Consider the following 23541-nt stretch of genomic DNA (forward strand, 5'->3'; position numbering starts at 1 on the left):
AATGGCATGAAACCGCCCAGGCTGCTTCGGATTTACGAGGACCATTGGCATAATGAAATGCGAGGTCAGAGAGTTAGTTTTTAAGCTCGGCAAGCGGACCCCTACGCTTGTCGGGCGTGGTCGTTTCCCGACTGATTCCATCAGGTTCTTATCAGCGACTCCTACCGCCTTCTTAGACGGTTTTATAGGGCAATCTCGTAAAAAGTGTCCAGAAGCCCCACAATAAAGGCATAATTGCATTTGCCGTCTTCGTTCACGCTCTTTTTGAGTTAAAGGTCCTTTAACCCCTCCAATTTGCATAGGTTCAGTAACATCGGCACCCTTGGGGTTAACATGGGTTTTGACCAAAACCCGGGTCTCAAACTTGGACCAATCTGCCTTTCTGTTTTGAAGCCTGTGATCTAATTGGACCACTAAGTCTATATATTCAGAGCAGTCTTGGGGCGGATTTACGACCTGGGCCAGGACATCCTTAAGTTCTCCACGTAGACCTCGATGGAATAACGTGATTCTTTTATCCTCCGGCCAACCAGTCTCCACAATTAACCTATTGAAGGTCACGATGTAGGCTAAGAGGTCCTGGTTACCCTGTCATAGGCATAGAAGCTCGTTGTCCAGGGCCTGTCCCTGAGAATGCTGTGCAAAAAGTCTTTCCATGCTTGTCTGGAAGGCTTGAAAGTTCTGAAGAATTGGGTCATCTTGAGTAACCAGTAGAACTGACCAATCCGCAACACAGCCGCTGAGATATGATAGTACAAAAGCGACCTTGGTTTGGTCGTTAGGGAAGGCCCCAGGTCTGCAGAGGAAGTGCAATCGGCATAGATTCATGAATACGGCGAACCTTTTGGGGTCCCCGTCAAAATGTTCCGGTGGGGCCAGTGGCATATTTCCAGGTAGATTAATTTGCACAGGGTTATTTGAAACCACTGGGGCGGAATTACCCCCAGAAACTGGTAAAGGAGTTTGACCAGCCTGACCTTGTAATAGCTGTCTGGCAAGATCATCAGTGTGTTCTTTAGATACAATTAACTCTCTCCTGAGGGCATTCGTCTCCTGGCGAGCGGAATGAACTTCAGCCCGTAATTCCCCCAATAGCTGGGCCAGCTGGTCTGTCTCGGAAGTCTCCATAGCGCCCGGGTGGGAAATTGTAGGTAGGCTTTGCGTTCTGTAACGCTCACCTGATTCCCACGGAGGCGCCGATCTGTTTTGGACTGCTATGACCTCTTCTAAGGTGATGCGCAGGACTCGGAAGACGGACTGGACTGGACCCCCAAACCTCGCCTGTCTGGCCCGTAGAAGAATCCTTCTGTAGATGGAAAAGGGGATTAACTGTCTGCTGGATAATGTGTCGGATTCCCCCCCTTCCCCCTCACACACTCCTCGAACCCCCTCCGCGATTCCCCATAGAGTCTCACCTTAGAGTCTGAAAGGACGAGCTCTCCATCCTGCTTCTGATGCAGGGGCGTGTTGATTTCCAGTTACTTCACTGGATCTCGGGTTTGGTGAGTATTCAACTCCGCTTGACTTTTCCGATATGAGGCCGTAAGTATTCAGTTGCAAAAGTTCAAGCCTTAATTGTCCGTTGTCCTTTTCTCTATTTCAGATGTAGGATGAAGAATCCGTGTAGAGGAATGTATTCGCTGAAGGTAACTCTGGTGAGTTTTTTTGATGGATGGTTCCCTTAGTGATCTTGCTTTCACCCACTAATGCATGTGTCTTTTTCCCCTTAGGGGCTGGGGTACGGAAGTGCCAAAGAAGCGGCGCCGACCCGAGGTGAGGAAAGATTGTCCCAACAATAATCAGGTAAGTCTTAAGGTGGAAGAATCAGGCCTTCCTCGATCTGTTCCTTCGCTCACCTTTGTTTTGTCTCTTTTTCCCCTTAGGGGCCGGGGTACGGCAGTGCCAAAGAAGCGGCGCCGACCCGAGGTGTGGAAAGATTGTCCCAACAAGAATCAGGTAAGTCTTAAGGTGGAAGAATCAGGCCTTCCTCAATCTGTTCCTTCGCTCACCTTTGTTTTGTCTCTTTTTCTCCTTAGGCGCGAGCGATGCAATGCGCTTCTAAAATAATGTCTTTTCTCAGGATCGTCGGAGTGATGGTTCCGGACTCCGGATGGAGGTAGGTAAAGTTCAATTATTCACCTTTCTCTCCTTTCCTTCCTTTTCAGGTGTTCCAGGTTGCAGGCGGGCGTGGCTGGAGCCAGGATGCAGGAGCAGACACGGTGAGCGTCCAGCTGCTAGATGCAGAACAACACGAAGCGTGAGCTGCTGTCTGGGCGTGGTTTAAATAGCCCCCAAAGTAGTTCCAGGTAAGTATTCTTCCTCAGCCACGCCCGAGTGGTAAAAAAGTCCCATAGGTAAAATAGTCCCTTTCAGTCCTCAAGGAGGTCTGGATCCGGCAGCATGGTCTGCATCAGGTAAGTCCATCCATGCACTCCCATAATGAGCCTGGCGCCTATGGTGCCAGGACTGATGCCTTCTATGAGCCTGGCGCCAAAGGCGCCAGGACAATGTCCAAAGAGCCCCTATGAGGGGTTGCTGGGTCCCTCCCTGGGGACATGATGTCTGCTTTCGGGGACGCTGGCCCTGAACTGGCTTCCCGGGAGTAGGCATCATGACAAAGCACTCCAGAAATTAAGACCCCACAACTCTGCGGGAATTTAGGGGCCTCCTTGGACTGACTAATTACAGCAGAAAGTTCAATGAGGATTACGCAGAGATCACAAGACCCCTGATCCATCTTTTGAAGGGGGGGTCAAGTGGGAGTGGGGTCCAGAACAAGCCGAGGCAGTAAGACAACTCAAAAGAAGCCTCTCACAAGCGCCTTGCTTAGTTTACTCTGTCAAAAACAGTTCTTCTTGGAGACATGGTTCTCAATACATGCTTGACTGCAGTATTATATCAAAAGCATGACAAGGTCAATAAAGTAATCTCCTATGCGAGTAAAACTTTATCCTCTGTGGAGGAAAAATTCAACGATTGTGAGAAGGCACTCCTGGCAAGGGTGTGGGCATTGAAGAATTACTGCCCGTTTATCCAGGGGGAACACATCATAGTGGAGACTCCACACCAGCCTCTGCAATATCTCCAAAGTGACAGAATCCGGGCCGGAAATGTGAGTAATTCCTGAATTACTTCCTGGATTCTGTCAATGCAAGGCTTTCCTGTGGAGGCCAGATATGGTCAAAACAAGAAGAGTCCCCTCGCGCAAGGTCTGGCTGAATTGCATGATTGTGCCAGAGAAAACTGTCTTGAGGGCGAAAATCTTAAAATCAAGGACAACATGGAGGCATACCTTAATTCCCCACACAAAGCCTTTGAAGAAGACAAGTGTGAGGGGAATGCCCACTGTCTGTGTGGATGGATGCTCCTACCATGTTGACAACAACAGGGAAAAAGAACTTGTGGCTAGCGTAGGGAATGCCTGGGTGAATGATGCCCCAGAACCCTCTGCTGGGTACAAGATTGGTCCCCGAAGTAGTCAAGTGGCAGAGTTGATGGCTGTGCATCAAGCCATCCTCACTGCTGTCCAACACCAACTCCACAAACTGGTCGTAATCACTGATTCGGATTATGAACGGAACGGGTTCGTGGAGCACCTGGTCAACTGGAAAACCAGAGGCATGCTATGTACAAATAACAAACCATTGAAACATGGGAAATTAATGGGATAACCATCTACTGGAAAAAGATCAAGGGTCCTTCTAAAGTAGAGGGACCAGACAAAACTGGGAATGAACTAGCTGATCAGCTGGCCAAAACCGGAGCCATCCAAGGGGATCTACTTGAGATCTAGTCCCTGTTGGGGGAAATCCAGGTCACTGCTATCACTAGGTCCCAGACAAATGCTCACAATGAACTCTCAACTGCTCAATAGAGCAAGAAGACCCCAGATGCTGATTTGATTACGACTCAAAAAGGGATCCAATAATTGGTAAGTTTTATCAACATATTGAGGACCCTGAGAACTTTCCCCTGACGGATCCCGATTACATAGGGAAAGAGGACCTCCGAGTGTTGATGAAATGTCCAAAAATGTTCTGAATCCAAGACAGTTTGTTGGAGAGGAGATCCCTAGCTGACCATGATCAGTGGGTGGTCCCTACCTCATTCCGAAGCCTAATGCTAAGTCACGCCCATGATGCGGCCACAGCCGGTCATAGGGGGTTTCATACAGCACTTGAAATCTTAAGAGAGGTTGCATACTGGCCACACATGGGGCTGGACCTCGTCCAATATGTGAAGGGGTGTCTTGTGTGTGCACAAATTCAGACAACATCCCTCACACCGTGCACCTCTCCAAAAGAGAAGAATAACACTGCCATGGTCAGATTTGCAAGTCGATTTTATCGGGCCCGTGATTCGCTCCTCTAGGGCGAACAAGTACATGTTGACCATGACATGCTTGTTTACCAAATGGGTGGAATGTCTCCCGGCCCCAAATTGCAAGGCAGAAACAGCAGCTGCCCCGATGATCAACCACATCTTCTCGGATTTTGGACTACCCCAAAGGATCGAGTCAGACCGAGGTAGCCACTTCACTAGCAAAGTAATGACAAAGATGTGGGAGATACTTGGGGTCAAAAGAAAATTACACATGGCCTACTGACTAGCCTCTAGTGGTGCAGTAGAGAGATACAACAAGACAATTGTGAGCATATTAAAAACGTTTGTGACAGATTCTGGGCCAAGTTGGGATATTTGATTACCTCTTGTCCTGATGGCCATCATATCTACCCCTTCATCTGCAACTAAAATGTCACTGTTTGAGCTGATGACTGGATGCAGGATGGTGCTCCCCAGCATCTGCTCTACAGAACCCAAGAGCAGACATTGATTAATGCCTCCACAACTCATGAGTATGTTGAAAATCTGAGAAAACACCTTCAACATGCTTTTGCCTATGTTCAGCGAAATCTAGAGAGATCTGCAGACAGCATGAAGACCCACTATGACTTAAAGATGACTAGAAAAGAATACCATGTAGGAGACCGGGTCTGCTTATACAATTTCCAGAGGAACCAGGCCAAACAGCGCACATTTTTGCCTAGCTGGAGGGGTCCTTTTGAAATTGTAGACCAAATCTCACCAGTCGCCTACAAAATCTGCATCCCCAAATGCAGTTTGCCAGAGGGGGAATATAGGTGGATCCATATAAACCAACTGAAGTGTTGCCATCCTAGGCACACTCTGCAGCAACTAGAGGATTCTTCTGGAACCCCAGAGGGGGTCAATCCAGCTCCCTAGTATTCCAACTATAAAAATTATTCCTTCTATATAATCAATAAATTGCCAATAGAAATAATTGTCCTGATTTGTCAAAATGTATGTGTCCGCCCCACTACATAAATAGTGGTGGGGAAATGTCTACAAATATGCTTTTACTTTGTCATCCTAGAATTGGAAACCATGGTGACTAAAACCAAGGAGGACCACCCAGGGACCGGAAGGAAAGATCCAAGAGGCCCGGAGTATCGCTCCATACTCTCATCAGGAATTGGCGAGGAGAACCGGTCGATCCACCACTGATGGGAGAAGCGGATGAATTTTGCCATTTGGACCAGAAAGAAAAGAAACTGATCATCCCGATCTCGCGACTTCCCTTGACGGGCGGTCAAAGCCAAATCACGAGGGGGGGGGCTTGTGGGATGTATTGACCCACTAGGTTCTGCCCTGCGACATCACTGTGTGCTGGTGGCACCAGAACCAGCTAAATGGCCGTAAAAAGCCCTATGCGCGCTAAAACCTCTGAAAATTGCGCAGTGAAACCAAAAAGATGGCTGCCAATCTACTTTGCATGTTTCAGTAGTGGAACAGGAGACCACACTGCGAAAACCCGTCATTGGCTGCCCACAGAGTGAAATTGGAAACTACATGAAAGGCAGTGCTTCATTGCAAGGAAACCCAGAAGTGCTCTGAAATCCGTTTATTTGCTGAAAATACAAAATAATGATTCCAAGCATCAGAAAATATCCAACATCCTTGCTGGGTGTTACTCATCACCTTAGTTAAAGAATCCACATAAGCACACAATGTCAGGAAAAGCAGATTCCAAAACAAGAATATCCACATTAAAAGGTGTGCTTGTCTGTACAAATCTGTCAGAATATGGGCGCACTACCGCTGGCTGCCTGTGTGACAGCTGTCAATTAAGTACACTGGAAGCTTAAACTTGTGCGGAAAATCAAATGGTTGAAATGAAGTGACTTGCTATCAAAAGCAATATAGGTTGCAACTATTTAATCTCTATTGGCCTCATTACAAGTTTGGCGGTAAGTCAGTGTCCTTGCCGGCATGGAGCAAATAACGTGTCCGTGTTGCAAAGAGCCTGTTACTAGAGGGCCATTACGACTTCGCGGGCACAAGCTTTGCGCCATGCCGGTATGGACCTTACCGCAATGCCGTAAAAGACCTAAAAATCGCCCTTAGCAGCATCGAGAGAAGCGCAGATAGCAACACCGCCATCCATGCCTCCGGCATTAGCGGTGACCGCTATCATCAGAGACCGCTAATAGCAGTGACCGTAAATGAGCGGAACCGGAAGTAGCGTCATCGCACAGGAACGGGAAAGAGCAGGGCGGCCATCTTGAAAAACACAATCCATTGCCATCCTCTGCACGCAGGATCCACATCATCACCACACCTGTCCCAAAATAATCCAGCAGCATATAAGAATGCCCAAGGCACTTAAAAAAGGAGCTGCTCGCCTGTGCAAGGAGCGCTTCTCGGAAGAAGAGCTCAACATGCTCTCGGACACCTTGGCTGAAAATGGAGATAGTGTTTTCTACTGATATGCGTAGTCCCGCACTATTGCGCAAAAGAGATCTGGGCGGAGGTAGCGCATAAAGTGAGTGCTGTAGGACCCACCCCACGCACGGTGAAAGATGGCCGGGAGCGCTGGGATGGCCTGCGCCAACGTGTAAGGAACATCCTTGCAGCAAACCGTAACCAGGGAATGGCAACAGGTGGCAGAGGCGGCTCACCCATAAAGATGCATCAATGGGAGGAGATTTGTGCAACCACCATCGGAATGGAGTCAATCGAGGGAGTGGGGGATATTGGGCGTGGAGCCCCGTCATCGGCTGCTGCAGGTAGGTGTCACAAATGAACCACTGTATTGCAAACCATGAAGATGTCCCCCCGAACTCACAGTGAAATGATGCAAAGCAGGGTCCACCAGACACATGTACACAACCCTGCCCTCAGGCAGTGCACAGCACCATCTTATCCACATGCATGATGCACCCCATACATGTGTCATGCCAGACGCATCCCTGCATGACCCAACCAAAAGGCAAGCAACCCGTATGTCAGTACTCCAACGGCAAATCCCTGCCATTCCATAGAAATGCAGCTACCCCAATGCATGCCTGATGCACGTAGACCCATCACTAATGCTCTCCCTCTCTTGGTCCCCCACAGGCACACAATCTGACAGCGATGAGGACCCCAGGGAGCAGCCTGCGACACCAGTCAAGAAGTCCAGAGGCATGGATGGGGCAAACAGGGCCTCAACATCAAGGGGGGAAGAGTGAAACCAGGACCACATCACAAGGCCAACACACCCCAATAACCTGCAGCACCATTGTGCAATAGGTCCACAACCACAGCACCCACACACAGGAGCCAGTGGCTGAAGGCACTGTATCTACCGCCAGAAGTACTGTCGGAGAGTCAGCTGCCACGGCAGCCGTGTCAGATGATGAAGCACATACTCCGACACCCGGAACACCTACCGCTACAGGCCCCCTGCAGTCACCCCACCTCTCCCGACCCAGAATACACAGTACCAGCAGCCATGAGCTGTCTGCTGTGGAGTCATGGCCAGGAAGCTTCAGCCCCACAGGGAGCATGCATGAAGAACCAACCATGTTGCATGCACCTTCGACATCCACCAGTGTCCGGGACAGGCAAGAGGGGAACACGGTAGTCCAACAGCGCCAGGAGGAGCTGACTGGACTGGTGACCCAGCACATCATTGAAAGTGGCCAGGCAAGGGATGAATTCAGGGAATGTGCAGTGTCCCTCAAAGCTGCCATTTAGTCTACATCGAGAAACATATGCAGCGAATTGGCGGCTGTGAGGCAGGTCCTCACCCGCATGGTGGAAGCCTTGGAGGCCCTGCGTCCCGCACAGGTGGTTGAACAACCCAGGCACCTCCTCAAATGCCAGCTCCAGACAGACCAGCCCCCTGCGCAGGTCTGGGTGGAACGTGCGCAGGTCAGACAGGGGTTGACCCGATGCTGGCAGTGGACAAGGGGTGTAGGTGCAGCCTGCCATTCCGAACTCTTGAAGACTAATGGTGCATGCAAGTGCACACCATGTGTGAGACAGTTGAGGGGGTGGGGGGGAGAGGGTGTGTGGGGAAGTTGAGGGGAGAGGGGGGAGGATTCGAGGGGGAGGGGGGAGAGGGTGTGTGGGGAAGTTGAGGGGGAGGGGGGAGAGGTGTGTGGGGAAGTTGAGGGGGGAGAGGGGGAGACGGTGTGTGGGGTGGAGGGCTTGTGCACATTCTATTTTCTATATGTTCAATACACCTGTTGTGATATGAGAATTCACATGTCCAGACATTGCTTATTGTGTACGTGTGCTTTATTGGTGAACAGTGTACAGTGTCCATGTCCCTGATGCACCCAGTGCCTTGAGTCCCACCTCCATAGCACACTCCTCATCCATGTGTGTTAGAAACATTGGTCAATCAAAGTCTGGCTCACGGCACGTCCCTCCTGTGCATCGCTACCCCCCTGATGTGCAGCACCATCTCCTCCCTCCTCATCCCCCTCGTCAGGTGGTTGTAGTTCAACGTCAGGGGGCAGAGGCACATTCCGTTTGGTGCACATATTGTGTAGCATGACACAAGCCATGATGATCTTGCCCACCTTCTCATGCCCGTACAGGAGTGCCCCACCGTACCTGCTGAGGCAGCGAAACCGTGCCTTCAAAAGACCAAATGTCTGCTCGATCACCACACGGGTATGTGTATGCGCACGATTGTAGTCCTCTTCGTGCCTGTTCTGCGGGTTCCGGACAGGGGTAAGGAGCCACCTCTTCAAGGGATGGCCAGCATCACCTGCATGTGTGCAACAATGGTAATGTGTAAGTGGTTACATCAAATGGGACCTGTATCAATGACACAATCGCATGCGTTTATTTCATGTTTGCATCCTCATATCCCTGCATGAATAGAGCTACTCAATGTAACTACAATGTGTGTATCCATCTGATCGACTGGTGTGCGTGACATCTTCTAGTGGGCACAGGGGTGTCCTATTCCTTATGAGTGCTCATGTACTGTGGTTGCCCACGCCGATTGTTCCAATGTTCTAGGCGATGTGTAGTTTATTGTATGCTGTTATCCTGTCACCGTTGATGCCAGACTCTAGATCTCACTTTCCGCGCCTGATGTTGCCATGCTGGTATGCTGGACCTCTGTGTTGGTGTAGGAGTGGGATCATGTATTTTGGCCTTATGTGACTCCTTTGTACGCACCTATGGACACCTATCCTTCTTGCTGATGTAAATTGCTCATGTGCATTGGCCATACTGACAGCTTGTCGCTGCATTGTGTTGCAGGGGCTACGGTCTGATTATGTGCAGTGTACATGTTGATGGCTATGGAATGGTTGCAGCAGTGCCTCATTTTCATAGTAGTTCAGTTTACATCTTGCATTTAGGTGTCAGGTCCAGTCTGGCCAGTTTTGGGGCATGAGCATGGTCTATCCTCACAGGTACTCTCAGCCAGGTGAAGTATGCATTTCTCCCCCCCTTCTCAGCCAGGCGAAGTATGCATCTCTCCCCCCCCCCTTCTCAGCCAGGTGAACTATGCATCTCCCCCCCCCCCTTCTCAGCCAGGTGAAGTATGCATCCCCCCCTTCTCAGCCAGGTGAAGTATGCATCTCTCCCCCCCTTCTCAGCCAGGTGAAGTATGCATCTCCCCCCCTTCTCAGCCAGGTGAAGTATGCATCTCTCCCCCTCTCTCAGCCAGGTGTAGTATGCATTTCTCCTCCCAATCATCTCCCCACATCACAATGCCATGAGCATGACGAGCAACTCACCGAGTAGCCAGGATCGTTGCCCTGCGTATCGCTCTATGTAGCATGGTATCGTGGAGTTCCGCATGACCATTGAATCATGGGTTGATCCGGGAAATCGGGCACAACAATGTGTGATGATCTTGTTTGAGTCACATATCATTTGAACGTTGATGGAGTGATACAATTTACGGTTGCGGTACACTACCTCCATGGCATGTGGGACCACCAATTCCACATGGGTGCAGTCGATGGCACCGATGCAACCTGGCAAGCCTACCAGTGAATGGAAGTCAACTTTGGTTTTGGAGATCTCCTGCGCAGTCCGTGGTAGGAATATGTGGTCACCTGTGTGCTTCAGGAGGGCATCGAGCACTTGGTTCAGTGTACGTGAGAATAATGTTTGTGATATGCCATGCATCTGCCCTACTGTGTGCTGGTAGGTGCCTGTGGCCAGGAAGTGGAGCACAGACACCACCTTCAGTAGAGTGGTGATGGCGGTACGAATGTCTGAGGCTGGCAATGTCGTTATGCATCATGTCCACAATGGTGGTGATGGTGTCCTGGTCCAGACGGTACAGGGTGTGGATCTGCTCAGGGGTTAGGCTGAATGGACTGGCTCTGATTCGAGGGATTGGGTGCTGCCTCTGTGGTACAACTGCCTGCACTGGTGGTGCATGCTGTGCCTGCCTCACCCTCCTTCACCTCCTGCGTCTCTTCTGTGCTGCTTGTTGTTGTAGTTGTTGCTGGAGTTCCACTGCAATCATGTCCTCCAGCCCCAATATAGCTACTAGAATTGGTTTCATTTTGGTGTGGGAAGGGGTGGGGTGTGCTCCTTTTGTGCTGGCCCAATCTACATTGCCTCCACCTGTGATGATTGTGTGCACCTGTGGCAGTTGGGAACACTGCACATGGCCGTTATGGGTGGTTCGCGACGGCGGTATTTACTCCATGCCGGTAAGGTACTTTTTGGGCTTCAGTAGGCCGTTATTTGCCTGTCCGCCTGACTTGTGTTCAGCTCCTGTTTACGCCATGCCACTATTGCCGGCATGTGAGGTTGCGTGCCCGCGCGAATGCCGCCATTAGAGGGGTTGGCGGGTTGTAATGGAGCGGAGCGGAGCGATAAGCGATGCCGGTAATCCTTTACCGGCATCGTTTTTTCCTTAACTCCAACCTCGTAATGAGGCCCTATGTTGCCAAAGACTGGGATAAGAGATCTGTGTGCCTATTTTAAAAATTAAGTTTATTTTATCAAAGACAAATTTAAACAAATTGAGTTTTAAAGTAAACTGATACAAGCCAAAGAACTTCAAAGCAAATTCCACTGCATGCCCCAAAGAAAAGGCACCTCCCTTCTGCTCCAGGAACTCCCATTCAGGTGTTAATGGAGAGGGGAGGAGATTTTGCCCTGTTGCACCGGGGAGAGACAAAGGGCTTCCTGGATTGAAAAGAATATGCAGATGCAAGTGTCAACAGAAACTCCTGCCAGAGAGGAAAGAGGGGGGGATTGCTCTTGACCCACCAAAACTTTGGGGGCGGGACAGACAGTGTTGTATAGTCTGAAAACACAAGAAAGTATATTTTTGAAAGGGACTGACACAGAACTGTGCGAAATTGTAAACATTGTAAAATGTCAGTATTGTTAATATGAAAATTCTGGTCACGTTTAAAAATACTCAGAACTCTGTGCTATGTTCAGGGACAAGACTAAGGAATTTGTGGTTTTGTAGCAATTGTGGTGATGCCAGAAACATGAAACTTCACATGATTATGCCCAGATACCATGCGCACATATGTGTAAAATTGGGGATAAATCTGACATTGGGTACGAGACCAGAAGTGCATAAGATTGCCAAATCTAGACCCAAGCTCTCATCGAGACAGGGCTCGGATGAATACGTGCTCCACCAAAACTGTGATATCAATATACTGTTGCTAGCAAGTTTGTAAAATTGTAAATATGTCTTGTATGAAAAATAGATTTCATGTGCAGAAACAAAGGGGAGGTTCTCCCTGGATCATAAAACACATTGTCATCATGACACTCTGTTTTCTTCTCAAATCAGGGGAGAGGAAATGCCCTAACCAATAGAATACCTAGAGGTGGTGTACCTAGTGTAATTCAGCATACCCACCCCTTTAGGAAATCCATAAATAGAGACAGTTTAGGACCTGGAGAAACGCACGCATTCACCCACCAACCGATTGCTGACGGAGCACTTTGCAAAAGAAATCCAAGACTCCAGACTCCAGAATTTTGAAAGCAGAAAGGCCCATTTCCAAAGCTGAACCATTCTCAGCTTTGCCTTTAATAAATCCTGAAACCAGATTTCACCCAGACCTCCAAGGGGAACCAAAAAGAACAGCCTGGCTGTGCTGTTGCTGCTTTCTTGCTAAGAATTCTTGCCAGAATCCAGAGATCCAACCCAGTAGAGCAGAGCTGTGACCAGATAGCTGCGATGCAGAACCAACCCGTGAGATCCAGTCCAATCCCACCGTGCAGTGTCCAGAGTCCCGTGCTGAGTGCAGAACCATAGCGCCTTGAGTCCAGTCCGGTGTGCTAGCTGAATTCCTGTCCAGAAAGTCTCCGTGACCAGATGCCCGACGGGTCCATTCCAAACAGTGGTAGTGAGTATCCATAGCATAGGATTGCCTCTAGCATATGCATTATCCATAAGGCATCCTTTCCAAACCCATCTTCTATTATTTCCAGAACTGCTTTGTAGAAAATCTTTTGTCTTACCTAAACTCTTTCTCTCATCCCTATAGTCCTTTGGAATAGTAGTGTTAAAATCATCTCTGCGCTAATATATTGTCTGAAGAAAGGCAAGCGTCTCGGCTAAACCAACCAGTGATATCCTGGGCTGGTGGCTGCACTGTCGTGTAGTTGGCATCTTCATAGTCTCCCTAGTGTAAAGAAATCTTGTTTGTTAATTTTAAAAAAACACATCCTTATTTTGTTATTTGACTCTTTCTGAAAAAAACGACCTTCACAAAAACCTTCATAACTTCTTCACTGTGTATGCTAGAAACAGAATTTAAGTGTCAAATTGAAGCGTACATCCTCAGCTTTCGACCAAACCCAAAACCACACCCCAAGTTATTCCGCAATCGTGCTTACTGCACGCGGAAAAGTTTGCCGCAAATTTTTCGTTTGGCTCAAATCTCTCACGTGTGAAATAGCTGTTCATTGCATCCAACCTCAGAATTAAGTTTTCAACCTGCTAGTTACTTAATAATCATTGCTAGTGTTTATCTGAAACCATACGAAGCGGCGCCCACTAGTATTAAAACCATTTTTGTGAATTAAATCCATTTTCAGTGTTTTTCCCATCCATTCAAAGCCACATTCAAAACCATTTTGACAAGTTGCAATCATTCCTGTTTTTCGCTGAGTTTGCTGAGGGAAATTGGGATTGATACTGTGTTGTTGAATTCTGTCTTCCTGAAACCTGTTTTCTCTCCTTCCATCTCTTTATACTGCATATTGGGGGGATTGAGTAGTGTGCAGGGGGAAAGAGTAATCACATTGCATTTTGATTGAACCCACACAAAGTATTATTCTATGCTGCATTATTTTTCCTATCATTACTCCGTGTGATTAAAGAGATTTATTGTGACATCACCCCATTGGTGATCATTGTAGAACCGTTAAAGTAGTGTGATATATATTGTGCAAATCCATAAAATAAACATTTTTAACTTTGCAAAACAGCCTGCTTCCTGGTTCAGTGTGACCGGGGGGATTCAAAGAGAGGGGTGTGATATAAGGGTACATCATTCAGAAATAAAAGAACTTATAGACATAAATAAAAAATTAAGGGTTCCAGCTGTGCATCACACGCTAGGCATTGACTTATTTGGAGTGCCGGGTTGAAATCACTTACACAGCAGACTTTGGGTCCCCATCAGAATCAAGACTTCACATATAAACCTTTTAGAGATTAGGGCAATCAAACTGGCACTGATGGCCTTTTTGCCATCCAAATTGGGCAAAGAATATCCTGATAACGACAGATAGACAACACAGTGGCTATGCATAACCCCAACAAAAGAGGTGGTGTAGGGCCACTACTAGTGCACAGGGAGGCAATGCAGCTCTGGTTCTGGGTACTGGAAGAAGGAATCTCCAGCAGCCGTTCAGAAGAGAACACAGCGGCGGATGCTCTGAGCAGGTAGAGCACAGTCTACTAGCAGTGGGAGTTAGCTCAGGAAGTCCTTCTAGAGATCTTCGGCTTTTAGGGAACCCTTTGAGTGGATCTGTTCATGTCCAGTATTAACAGCTAATGTGACCTGTTCCGCTCCAGGTAATTTCCTCAGAGAGGAGCTCTGGGGGCATGTTCGTAGTGGATTGGGAATTTCCACTCCGGTTCGCGTTCCCACCAGCCCCGTTATTCCTCATGTCATCAGGAGGATGAGGAAGTTCAGGAAATCCATTATCCTGATTGCTCTGAATCGGGCTAAGAGGACGGGGTACCCGGACCTTCTATCCATGTTCGTCTGCCCTCCGTTCGGTCTTCCCAGAGAGTGGACCTACTCTCACAAGAAGGAGGCCGTCTTCTTCACCCAGAAATCAGAACTCTGAACCTTCACACCTGATTTCTTAGAAATTAAGATACATGTTGGCTGTGTTGCTTTCGGCCAAAAGACCAGCAAAAAAGCACTATAATTATAATTGTTCTTTTATAACGCGCTTAATACAAGTGAGTTGTTTCTAAGCGCGGGATCGGGATTGGAACCTGTGATGAGCTGTGTTCTCTTGCTTCCAAGACAAAGAGCTATCCTTCCTCACTATACTGCTGCCTTTGGAACATGTTTTGCCGCTGGTGAAGGACTAAAGATGTGACCCTTTCACTTGCTACTGCCATGCGCTGCCTGGTGGTGTTATCCACCATTAAACATATGCCAGAGCAATGCTCCTATTTTAAGATACCCATTGTCATTCAGTTCCTCAAGACATTGACATATATTTTCCCTCCGATCCCTTTCATAGTCCCGTCTTTGGATCTGAACTTGGTACTGACGTTTTTGATGGGAGCTCCAACTGAACGTCTCCATTCCCGCCCACTAAGGTTATTAACCTTAAAAAAAAAAATGTTTCTAGCAGCCACCACTTCTGCTCGCTGAGTGAGTGAGCTGCAAGCTTTGTCCTGCAAACCATCACTTACTATATTCTCCAAGGAGAAGGTAGTTTTCAGGGTTCATTCCTCCTTCCTTCCCAAGGTGGTGTCCGAATTCCATCTGATATAAACAATGACCTTGCCAATATTTTACCCACCTCCTCATCCTTCCAAGGAGGAAGAAAGGCTGCATAGACTTGACTTAAAAAGGGCTTCAGGTCTTTATATTGCCAGGTTGGCAAATGCCAGGCAAGATGATGAAATCTTTGTTGGTTATACTGGACCCGGACTAGCACAGGTTGTGAGTAAACAAACGGTGTTAAGTTGGACCCAGGTAAGTACCCGAAAAAAGCAAAAATAGAACAAATATACATGATAAATAATGCAGCCATCTATAGCATGTAATATAAGATATGAGACAGAAAAACTATTCCATATGGCGCAAATTAAAACGATGCAGTTCATATTTCTCACATTTTTCCTTCTCCAGTCCCAAGTATAAATCATATGACCGGATACTCTCAAATGACGTCTGGATGTAATGTTGACCTGCATATTACAAAGGAGTCGATTGCAGAACGTTGTATTATATTTTAAAACATTGATGATTGCTATTTCCATCTAATCTTGTGTACCAAGGGCATAATATTAAATATCAGATCTCAGTTTCAGCTTTAGCTGGACAAGAAAAGACAGTATCTAGAGTGATCATATTTTCCCCACCTGCTTGTGTACTCGGGCACAAGGAAAATATTCAATCTGAATTTTAGGCATAGGATCCTTCTCCTGGGTGGAAAGTTGTCATTCAGATATTGTTCTGATTCGAAAGAAAGCTAGACATCTTTCAAATATAGTAAGTGATTGTGAATTTTCAATGTATCCTGTATAGCTCCCACTTCTTCCTTTGTAGCAGCCTTTGATTACTGCAGCAAGTCACTCTAGCCTATAGATTCTAAAACATTTCTCATAAATTTGTATCACTTCCCATTTTGCGAGTGCATGGCATGTCACATTGCTTCTTTGTACGAACTCAATAATTTTGTTCATTGACTTCAGATCCTGTTATAACACTAAATTAAAGCAACTGCATAATTTATGGAGTGCTTCCAGTTTCCAGAAACAAAGATGGAAGGGGATATTTGCACGGGACCGAGGATTTTCTTAATCAATTTGCTTTCAGATTTTGATAAGTTGTGGGCTGAATGATACCCCCATACTTTACTGCTGTATACTGCGGTGGAAACTGCTTGTGATTTATAAACTTAAAAGTTGGCAAAGGCAGGCAGTTCCCCTAATCAGAATGTGTTCACTTGTATTAAATTGATCTAGTCAGCTAGCTAAGTTTGGAAGCAGACCCCTAAATAATCGAAACTGCTAACTTGTTTCAATGGCACGTCTTAGAATCTTTAATTTTTTGGGGCATGAGTAGTGGCAAGCCACAACCACTGCCTCCTCAGTATTTATAACTCATGTCCTTACTTTACAGATAACGATGCCACTTCTAAATGCTTAAAGTCCCAAGGGTGTCTTTTAAACAATGACAGCGACAACTGCATGAAATAAGACACCTAATTTTCTTTTTGCGATTGACTGGACATCTGCAATCTGCAAATAAATGTATGTGTGTGTGTATATAAGTATATATATATATATCTCGAGTAAGTGAACTTAAAGCATTGTCAGTGCAGTACCCATTCTTTGTCATCCACAAGGACAAATTGGTTTCACAAACTCACCCTAGGTTTTCACCTAAATTCATTTCCAGATTTTGCGTGAACCAATCCATTGAGCTACCGGCCTTCTTTCAGAGCCATCCAGCTCCGCTGAGAGACAACTCCATGCACTAGATGTAAGGAGAGCGTCCTTTACTATGTAAACAAGACCAAACTGCTCAGGAAAACAGACCAACTATTTGTCTCCGTAGCACCAGGCAGAGAAGGAGACCGCATTTCCAAGAATGTCATCTCCAGAGGGATAGTCGGATGCATACAGCTCTGTTACTCATCATCTAGCAAGACACTGACTTTGACACCAAGAGCTCCCTCCACAAGGGGTACAGGAGCTACTTTGGCCTTTATTGCGATGTCCCGCTGGACACCATTTGCAAAGCAGCTACATGGAGCTCAGTACACACTTTCACTCAGCACTACTGCTTTAATACACCCGTACTCGCGCTACACTTCATGCTACCTCATGTCAGAATCAAACAATCTGAGGGACCTCGACACGTGAAGGACTATGGGTACAGTGGACATCACACTAGGGATAGTATTACTGACACACCCTGTTGACGTCCCTTTCCGAGTTACGAAAACAACTGTACTACTCTGCAGCTTCCACTAGATGTCGGTCTATGCATAGCATGTGAATCTAAGCAGATACAAGCATCAGAAATACGATTACAGTGAGTAATGTATCCCATATATACATTATATTCACTGAAAAAAACGTGTTAAAGGGACGTTATGGTTACAAGTAAAACCGAAAAGCCTCAGAAATTCACCAGTTATGGAAAGCTAAGCAACCATAACTTGAGCCACCACCGTGCACTGCTAAGACTAACCCCCACAACATCAAAGATGTTCTGCATTTGGTATCATTACAAGCCCAGAAAACACTGCATATCCCCAATATTGATGGATGGGAAATGTCAGATTTATAAGGTCATTAATTTCTGCTAACATTGAAAGATCAGGAGTATTGTTATAGACTAGTGTTGGATGTAAACTGCATTAAGGTTTAGAGAAAAGTGCTTGAGGTTACCATCTGTCTAGCTAGGCAGGTATGCATTTCTTGTTTGGTTCCTTGTGGTTTGAACCATAGCATGTTCTGGAATTCCTATTGCCATCCAGTATTTCTTTTGTGGATGGAGTACTTTAGGGGATGTTGCATGCAATGTTTTTTTTCATTTTCTACTGTTTCTATTTATGTAAGTGATTGTCTTTTACATTTATACTTCACTGTGGAGTGATGTTACAGATTTTAAGAATCTGTGCATGAAAAGCCCAGGCTTTTGTATATGGATATGTGAATTTTTGTTTGTTTCAGGGATTGATCTTGTATTGATCTGAGATAAACTTAAACTGACATCCCCATGTGCTTAATATGTCATAAGTTGCCATCTCATAACTCATTGGATCTTTAGAATTATATTAACACATGCATTATGTAAGAGCAACATGTGACCAGTAGCAAGGTAGTTTGGACCTCAACACCAGCAATCACTTATCAAGTACATCTGCTGAAGATACAGATCAAATTCAATAAATATATATAGAGGACAACAAGGGTCAAAGAGCAATATAAAGAGCCTGAATGCGTGGCTACTACTGTCTGATATTGTCTGCTATAGGGTCCTTCCTTGGACCACTCTCTCCATACGTTGACCTCTTCCTAAAACCATTTGTGCTAAAGATGGAATCTTATCTTAAAGATAACACTGATATCCATATCCTCAAAAACACTATTTCACCAAATTAGTTGTTAGTGACGTTGGTGTAGAAGCTCTCTACACAAGCATCCCTCAACTGCCTAGTTTAGATGTCATTGAAAAATATTTGAACCATCAGGCAATATCTGACCGGAGGGAGCCCACAGATTTTATCTTAAACTGCGCACGTTAAGCACTCACTGAAAGTGAAAATCAGTTGTTTAAACAGGTTAAGGGACAAGCATGGGGGCCACCTGTGCCCCGGACATTGCAAATGCGTATGGCAATAACTTTGAGGTCAGCTATATCTATAAAGAGACACAAATACATTCAAGCATCATATAACATGGAGGTATAGATTTATCAATGGCATGGTAATGATTTGGCATGGAATGAAACAAGGTATAGACACATTTCATGACTGGCAAAATGCAGAAATGTCAATTTGTCACTATGGCAGTCAGCGTTTTATTTATTGCTCCCTTTTGTCGCCCTTAGCCTCATCCGAAATAACAGAAGACTTACTGACAAAAATACATTGCTGCACTTCTCCAGTTTCCACCCACAAGCACTCGTGGAGAATCTTCCATATGGAACATTTTGGGAAATAAAGAGGAACTGTGCATCTAATAGAGATTTTATGATGCATTCAGAAGACCTATATAAGAGACTTTAAACGAGAGGTTACCCATCTATTATCAAGGGCGCAAAGAAAAGAGCAAAGTACGCTAATGGGGATTTTTGCTTTAACAAGAAAGAACGGAAACCAGAGGACAAACTCACTTGTGTGACAACATACAGTCCCATAAGCAATTAAACTATGCAAAGTTGTAACAAAAAATGCGCACATTCTCCAAACACCGTATTCCAAAACAACAAATCCCTGGTTTGTCTTTTAAACTACCCAGAAATCTCAGACAAACCCTTGTATACACACCCATGAGATCAATAAAAAGAAAGACTGAACAAAAATATACCAATGGGGACAAAAACCAATTACAGGTCACTTTATATATGGTAATTGTTCGGTGTGTGCCCGAACACAGAATCTGAAACAAACAGACCTTTATGACCTCAGATGGGAATGTAGAGATTTTTCCATCTGTAAGAGTAGTTGGGTCCTATACTGGATAAAATGCCCATACAACGGTATCCGGTAATATCCCCATATATATGGTCAACGGGAAACGGCTGTAGTGACTATATATATGGTGACCATATATATGGGGTCAAGGGTAGCGGGGGTTGCAGAGGTGTCCCCTGCTCTCCTTGGAAAAAAGGTATATATTGGGAAAACGGCAAGAGTGATTAGACCGAGAATTTGCAAGCACTGGCTATGTGTAAAGAATACGGTGCCAGATAAACCTCTGGTTGAACGTTGTGTAAAATTGAACCATGGCCCGAGTGACATATGTGGTTTGTATTACAAGTGGTGAAAGTACATTGCGTGGCGGCGATGGACAAAATGCTTAGAAAAAGGAGCAAAAATTGATCCAATGCCTTCATATTGTGAACAATGGGTTACATATGAGTGGTGAGTCAAATGTATTCATTACATAGGGTTATTTTTGGTGACGCCAATCCTCTGCACTACACTCTTTTCTTGCCATCCCTATCACTGATTTGGTCAGATTAAAAGTACAGCGTATTCAAATATGGGACTCCCTATATGTTTAGACCAGGCACCCCTAGTTTCCATTTGATTTTTTAATGCCCTTCAAATTTAGTTTTCTGGTTGTACGAGCCACCCGTTCCAATAGGGCGCCCGATTTTGGTGCATTGTTTATATGCAACGTGACCCCATGTTTAAGCACAGGTCGATTTTGTTCTGAATCATAAATCATTAACATCTACAATGAGACTATGACTAAAGCCATTGATGCTATTGCCACACTAAAACTACGAAAAAGCAAACCCAAAGCCCATCTTAACTCGTGGTTCACTCCAGAACTAAAAACACTCCGTACTGAAAAAAGAAAATGGGAAGCACGCTGGAAATCATCCTCTACACTCGAAAACAAAACGAGCCTTACCATTACCACTACCACCTACAAAAATAAGATAATCCAGGCTAAAAAAGAAACCTATAACGACAGTACTAAAGAATTATTTAACATTCTAAGAGAACTTGAGAACCCCAACCCACCGTCAGATACATGCACTAAGGATAAAGCCTGGTGCACCAGCATTCAAAATGCCCTCTCCAATAAAATTAAAGGACTGCAGACCAAAATAGCTGACAAAGGATCCCAACTAACAGTGATTACACCAGCACCTACCCCTAACATTAACTCAGGTTTCACATTCAAAAAAGTCACCATTCCTGAAAAAGCATTGCATCTCTTAAACCATCTAATTGTAAGGGCGATAGCTGCCCAGCACAGATTATGAAAGATGCAGCGAGAGACCTTGCCCCATTCATTACTAAACTTGTAAACTCCTCCTTCTCTAATAACTCCGTCCCTAGCAACCTCAAACAGGCTTGGGTTCTACCACTATTAAAAAAACAGACCCTTGACCCGGCTATACCCACTAACTACAGACCAGTCACGACAGTCCCCTTTCTATTAAAAATTTTGGACAGAATAGCCTACTTGCAAATACAAGATTGTCTTGAAGCACACAAATTACTTGGTACCCGTCAATCTGGCTTCAGACCCCAGCATGGAACAGAAACCGCACTTGTCAACCTCAAAAGCCAGATCGATGAATTAAAAGACAAAGGAAAGATGGCCATCCTACTTCCACTCGGCCTCTCTGCGGCTTTTGATCTGGTGGATCATTCCATACTATGTAGCCACCTATCCTCAGCGGCCCATTTCTCCAGTTCTGCAGTTGCCTGGATCCAATCTTTCCTCGCTAACAGAACTATGCGCGTGTTCTCACCTTCAGCAGCTGCTGACCCCATCCCCATCCCCTGCGGAGTCCCTCAAGGATCCTGTGTCTCGCCCACTTTGTACAACATTTTTACAAAGCCACTATTTGACAAACTGGACCGTCTGGGTGTCATCTACACAAATTATGCGGATGACACCCAGATACTCCTACCCCTTTCAGGAACCTATGATATAGACGTCGAGTGGATCAACGAAGTCTACATCATCATTCAGGCATGGATGGCCACACATGGCCTCTGCCTGAATGATGATAAGACGGAACTACTCCTAGTCGGATCATCTAATAACCTTCTCAAACTAAGTCCTCACTACACAAATATCCTCATCGATGGGAACAGTATACCCATTGCCAAACATGTAAAAACTTTAGGTTTCTACCTCGATACCCAGTCTAACCTAATTAAGCAGATTAACATGACCTCATCGGCCACAGCCTACACATGCAAGTTGATCAGAGCCTGTAGACCTTTACTATCCCTCACCAGCTGCCTTACTCTAGCGAGAGCGCTCATACAATCTAAATTGGATTATTACAACAGCCTTTACCTAGGAGCTAACAAAACCATCTTAAACTCCATATCATGCAAAACAACACGCTCAGAGCAGCGTTAACTATTCCCGAAAGAGAGCACATATCAAACTAGAAAGCACTACAGATGGCTCTCTATACATGACAAAATTGACCTAAAAACGATCTGCCTCACTCACAGGGGGCTTAACCACCAAGCCCCCCTTATCTCACAGATAAGTTCACATGGAAGGTTTCCAACAGAATCACTAGATCATCCAACATACCATGTCTGGCGGTGCCTAGATATAATCTAAAAAGAGCCGGAGGCTCTAGCTTCCCGGTATTAGCCGCCCAGCTTTGGAACACTCTCCCTCAGAATATTCAGACTATTCAAACCTTCACCAAATTCAGAAGCCATGTCATCACATGGATACTCAACAAAACATAAAATAACAGCTCTTGACACCACTGACCGCTAGGTGGTCTGCACAGCTAGTATGTATCATCCATCCTATACTACTGCTATGACCTATGTATAATGTGTATAATGTTTATTATGTATATATGTACCTATATGTACCACTGTAATTTTTCCCTGAATGTTTAAACTGTATTCATGTATCTGTCTATAATATGCCTGTAACCATTACTATCCTCTAACGCCCAATTACCTCCGGGTCAGGTGCGCGATATAAATAAAATAAACAAACAAACAAACAAATAGGTTTTATTCATGGTTATCAGCTTCTGTCTATTTTTAGGCTTTTTGGAGCAAACCACATTTGCCCGCTTTCTCCAAACACAATACATCTTATGTCGCTCCGTTGATCCGTGTTAGGTCGAATTTCATTTTTGTGTATAATTCTCCCCACTTGTGAGTCCCTCAGCACTGTGTGCTGCACCCTTGGATTTCTATCAGTTAGTAGGGGCCTTTTTTCCACACTCGCCACTCATTCAGTCTTTTACTCTACCTTTGGGAACCCTTTTTTCCCCTTTTTTATGTATATTTTTGGAGTCATGCTTTCTTCCAATGTTTATGGCATATGCAATGTATTATTGCAGCGCACTGCACTTTCTGTGCAGTGTTGTTGTTGGGATCTCATTAAGCTGCTCTTGTATTTTCCTTATGATAACACACTTGATCAAAGACAGAGGACACCTTTGCCTTAACTGACTTTTATTTTGTGGAATACGCACACTCCACTTTATGTGGAGTGCTGAGGGCGGATACACGGTATCCCTTTTCCACTTCTGTAACTTTCTAGCTACATTGACAAGTTCCTCTGCTGGTGGCAGTGGATGCCTTCTACCGATTTTTGTGAAATGTGCACCCGGGCTGCTGTCGCAGCTGCGGTAAGGGGCACATGGGTCACCATTGACCTAAAATGGTGCCAGTTTTCTTTTTTCGCCAACTCTTGAGGACTTGGCCTTTCTTGAGCCACCTTCTACCTAACTAGGTGGGGGTGGTCTTGATAGTTCTTTTGTCTTTGGTGGACTTCCGTCCAAAAGCCCAGCATGCGTCTTTGAGTGCCAGAAAGGTTAGGAAGTGGGGAAGGTG

The 23541-nt window shown here is 45.7% G+C and overlaps 1 protein-coding gene across 2 annotated transcripts in view; it reads left to right on the top strand.

Annotated features, from left to right (window-relative positions):
• The window catches only part of QTRT2 (queuine tRNA-ribosyltransferase accessory subunit 2), a 431085-nt gene that overhangs the window by 362164 nt on the left and 45380 nt on the right, over positions 1-23541 (top strand). The window contains exon 8 of one of the 2 annotated variants that reach the window (XM_069635895.1): positions 19074-22674. The exons of the other annotated variant lie outside the window; for it this stretch is intronic. Coding sequence (XP_069491996.1) covers positions 19074-19186 — 113 coding nt within the window. The 3' untranslated portion in view covers positions 19187-22674. Of the gene's footprint in view, positions 1-19073; positions 22675-23541 lie in introns of those variants that run through there. 2 annotated transcript variants of the gene reach the window in all.

The sequence above is a fragment of the Ambystoma mexicanum genome, chromosome 7p (genome assembly GCF_040938575.1).
Source record: "Ambystoma mexicanum isolate Mex_15411 chromosome 7p, UKY_AmexF1_1, whole genome shotgun sequence".
Classification (NCBI taxonomy): domain Eukaryota; kingdom Metazoa; phylum Chordata; class Amphibia; order Caudata; family Ambystomatidae; genus Ambystoma; species Ambystoma mexicanum.